The sequence below is a fragment of the Urtica dioica genome, chromosome 6 (assembly GCF_054948205.1).
Source record: "Urtica dioica subsp. dioica isolate 48M chromosome 6, U.dioica_male_clone48M_v1_H2, whole genome shotgun sequence".
Lineage (NCBI taxonomy): Eukaryota > Viridiplantae > Streptophyta > Magnoliopsida > Rosales > Urticaceae > Urtica > Urtica dioica.
The window spans coordinates 37,141,546-37,145,763 of record NC_142761.1 but is presented as its reverse complement, the minus strand read 5'-3'; the positions used below and the strand labels follow the sequence as shown (position 1 = coordinate 37,145,763).

Sequence of the window (4,218 nt, the reverse complement as noted above, 5' to 3'; positions counted from 1 at the left end):
AGTATCGACTCGGTAAGTGGGGACGTCAGTTTCCACGGGGACCACAGCTTCAACCCCATAAGCTAGGGAGAAGGGGATCTCTTCAGTGGCGTTTCGAACAGTCGTTCGATAGGCCCATAGGATGAATGGTAGTTCTTCATCCCAGGCACTTTTCTTGGCTTCAAGCGTCTTTTTGAGATTGCTCTTGATTGTCTTGTTGACAGCTTCCACTTGGCCATTAGCTTGTGGATGTTGTGGGGACGAGAACGTCTTGTTGATCACTAGTTAGGTGTAGATTTCTCTAACCCGGGCATTGTCGAATTGTGCACCATTGTCAGTCACAACTGACGCTGGGATGCCCTGTCGGTATATGATATACTTCCAGATGAAGTTTGTTGTATTAGCCTCAGTGATTTTGGTTAGAGGCTCGGCTTCGACCCACTTAGTGAAGTAGTTGATAACGACGATGGCATATTCGTATTATCTTGGAGCTTTAGGATAGCTTGCCGATTATGTCCACTCCCCATTTAGCAAAGGGACGCAGAACGATGATGCTGCCGAGGGGAGATGGCGGTTGCCGTGGAACGTTAGAGAAACGTTGACACTTGTCGCACTTTCTCACCCAATTGCAAGCGTCTTTCTTCATCGTGGGCCAGAAATAGCCTTGTTGGAGCGCTTTGAGTGCGAAGGATCTCCTAGCGGAGTGGTTCCCGCAGATACCCTCATGAATCTCGTGGAAGACCTTAGTCGACTCTACACTATTGAGGCATCGGAATAGCGGGGTCGAGTACCCACGCTTGTATAAAACTTAACCCCTCAACATATACTTAGATGCGAGGGCCCTCAATTTTTCAGCTTCTTTGCGGTCTTCGGGGAGTATCTCTCTTCGCAAGAAGTCTATAATCGGAGTCATCCAAGTCATATAAGTAGTATTCTCGATCATTCCAGCCTCGTCCCATGAGACGGATGGTCGCGAGAGAGACTCAACCGGGATAGTTCCTAACGCGTCTTCGGTGATGCCAGAACCAAAGCGAGCAAGAGCATCAGCCTCGGCGTTCTCTTCCCTTGGGATCTGGATGATCTCAAACCAAGAGAAAGCGTTGAGTTTGGTATTTGTTTTTCCAAGTAGGCAATCATATTAAGTTCTTTGGCGATGTAATCACCCTTGACCTGATTCACAATCAACTGCGAGTCACAGTGTATTCGTAAATTTTGTATGTTGAGCTTTCGGGCGAGCTCTGGCCCCACAATGAGGGCTTCGTACTCAGCCTCGTTGTTGGAGGCTTGGAATCCGTAATGGAGGGCATAAGGTAACTTTTCCCATTCGGGATTAGTCAATATAACACCAGCGCCGGCCCCTTGAGCGTTGGACGCTCCGTCTACGTGTAATTCCCATATGGGACCTGTAGGGTCAGCCTTTCTCTTTCGAGCCGACGAGTCATCGGTCGAGTATTCTTCCGTTCTTCCCATGTCGGGAGCATAGGAGAATTCTGCCACGAAATCGGCAAGGACATGAGCCTTTATTGCCGGTCTCTGGTGAAACTCAATTCCATATTCGCTCAATTCTTGGGACCAGATCGTCATATGAGTCGATGTTCCTTTCTGAAGAGCTTTACCAATGGGGTGTCCTGTTTAGACTGCAATAGGGTGAGCTTGGAAGTAAGGGCGCAACTTTTTCTCTATCTCCGTATAACGCGTTTCGGCATCGCGTAAGGCCTTGCTCATGTAGAAGATAGGCCACTGAACCTTATCCTATTCGCTGATTAGAACAGCACTTACTGCCCATTCGGAAACAGCGAGATAGACGTAGAGCATCTCTCGCCTTCCTTCGGTTTGGAAAGAAATGGAGGTGTTCTGAAGTAAGTCTTTATTTCTTGGAAGGCTTTTTCGCACTCATCCGTCTTCTTTATAGCTTTGAAGAACGGTTGACACTTGTCGGTTGCCTTAGCCACAAAACGTGCAAGGGTGGCAATCCGACCGGTCAGACTTTGGACCTCCTTAACTCGTCGAGGAGATTTCATATCAAGGAGTGCCTTGATTTTCTTGGGGTTTGCTTCAATTCCTCGTCGGCTAACAATGTAGCCCAGTAACTTCCGGGATTCAACCCCGAAAACGTATTTGTTGGGATTAAGCTTCATTTTGTACCGGCGGAGGATTAAGAACATCTCCCTTAGGTTGTATACGTGATTAGTAGCCAGTAGGCTTTTAATGAGCATTTCGTCCACGTATACTTCCATAGTCTTGCCAATTTGATCGGCGAAGATCCGGTTCTCCAATCGTTGGTAAGTAACTCCCGCATTCTTAAGGCCAAAAGGCATGACCTTGTAACAGTAGAGGCCTCGATCAGTTATGAAAGTTTTCTTTATTTGATCAGGCTCGTGCATCCGTATTTGGTTTTAGCCCGAATAGGCGTCCATGAAACTTAGTAGCTCATGTCCAGTCGTTGCGTCGACTAGTTCTTCGATGCGCGGAAGTGGAAAGCAATCTTTTGGGAATGCTTTGTTAAGATCTTTGTAATCTATACAAATGCACCACTTCCCATTAGGCTTTTTAACCATGACCACATTGGCCACCCACTAGGGGTACTTGGCTTCTCGTATGAAGCTAGCAGAGAGAATTTTTTCAACCTCTTCGTTTATAGCCAGGTATTATGCAGGGTTGAACGCGCATCTAGCTTGCACTTTTCGGAGATATTCTTATCGTCGTTCAACAGGTGCACTATCACATTGGGGTCTATTCCAGGCATGTCTGCATGAGTCCATGCAAAGACTGTTGTCAATGGTGCCCACAAGAAGAGTTGTAATCTTTATTTTGTACATTTGATGTAATAAAGTCTCATGAAGACTCTTGCTTGTAATTGCCTATTCATTCATTAATAAAGTTGAAACGTTCATTCATTCTTTCTTTGTTTGAAGCTTTATGATAAAACCTTAGTCTTTTAGTCCATAAACAAACTTAACAACTTACGAAGAGACAAATGTAGATTTGCATGAACAAACTCTTCGTAGTTTGCTTAAAACGATATATTCGCAATCTTAGGGTCAAAGGACTATTGACCTCAGTACGATTGTTAGAAGAATCTATATATGATGTCTGGTTATGAGGCATTGAGAGTTTGAGACTCTATAGTTCTTCTAGGTATCTTCCGAAGGTACTGAATTGACCAGTGCACTTCTAGAGACAAGATAAGAACAAACCATTTAACCTCTTATGTCTCGAAGTCACTATGTATGAATTGCATCATGCTTACCTTAATCCTGAAATGAGACATGCCATTTCACACCTTAGTATTCTCATTTGAGAAAGTCAGAGTTCGGACTCACTATGTGATTCCGAACAGGGCCTATTGGTGAAGTACTAAGTTGTGAGTATGTCATGAGTAACTCAGTGAAGTTCTCATAGATATGGAATTCATGTACAAGATTGCTGAAATGCAATGTATGTCACCTCATGCTTTGTTCCTTGGAGTGTGAATAAATGAACTGGCCAGTGTCCAAATTGAGTCCTGACTCTTTTGGATGAAACAATGTGACTTGTTAGCTCCTCGTCAATACATTGTTTCTAACTTATTCACAAGCGACAAAGGAGTTGAGGAAATAACAGCTAGAAGGGTAAAATGGTAATTTAGTAAATCCTGACTAGCTGATGACATTCATGAAGGGTAGCATAGATAATATTCAGTGGATCCGCTCATTATAATTAGGTGAATTCTTGAGTAGAAAATAAATTCATTTGAACCGAGAGATTTTCAGTGTCAGCTCTTTAGTGGAGTCAGTTGGCATTAAGCTAAACTTGGATAAGGTTTGTGACCTTTTGAGTCCAAGTGTTTAGCTCAAGCTTTGTTCATTTGGGTCCATGAGGTCACTGTCACGAATCACATCGATAGGAATAGTTAAACTAGAAGCTAAGTCAAAACGAGAACGAAAATAGTCAAAAGGGTATTTTTGTCTTTTGAGACAAAGGATGCAATGAATGTCAATAAATTTTTTGACAAGTTCATTTGATGACTTAATGTCACTCGGCCATGACTTGATCATTGGGCCTCGTGAATTAATTTCATTTCATAAGAGTTTTTTTGAAAAATCTTAATGGGCCTTTTTCATGTTCTCATGAATAAATGAAGAAGCTTCTAGAAGCCCCTTCTAGAGACATATTGGGCGCCTACCCTATAGAGAAATAGGAGAGTTTATTTTGTGCATAAATGTATTTGGATACTTGCCAAAAGAAAAAGAGGAAACA

General features: G+C 43.2%; 1 protein-coding gene across 1 annotated transcript; it reads right to left on the bottom strand.

Moving 5' to 3' along the window:
* Window positions 1-1,754: 1,754 nt before the first annotated feature.
* Window positions 1,755-2,117, bottom strand: LOC149393884 (uncharacterized). Its single transcript, XM_089618202.1, has one exon. It carries the CDS (start codon window positions 2,115-2,117, stop codon window positions 1,755-1,757), a length of 363 nt encoding a protein of 120 aa, XP_089474328.1.
* Window positions 2,118-4,218: the final 2,101 nt, after the last annotated feature.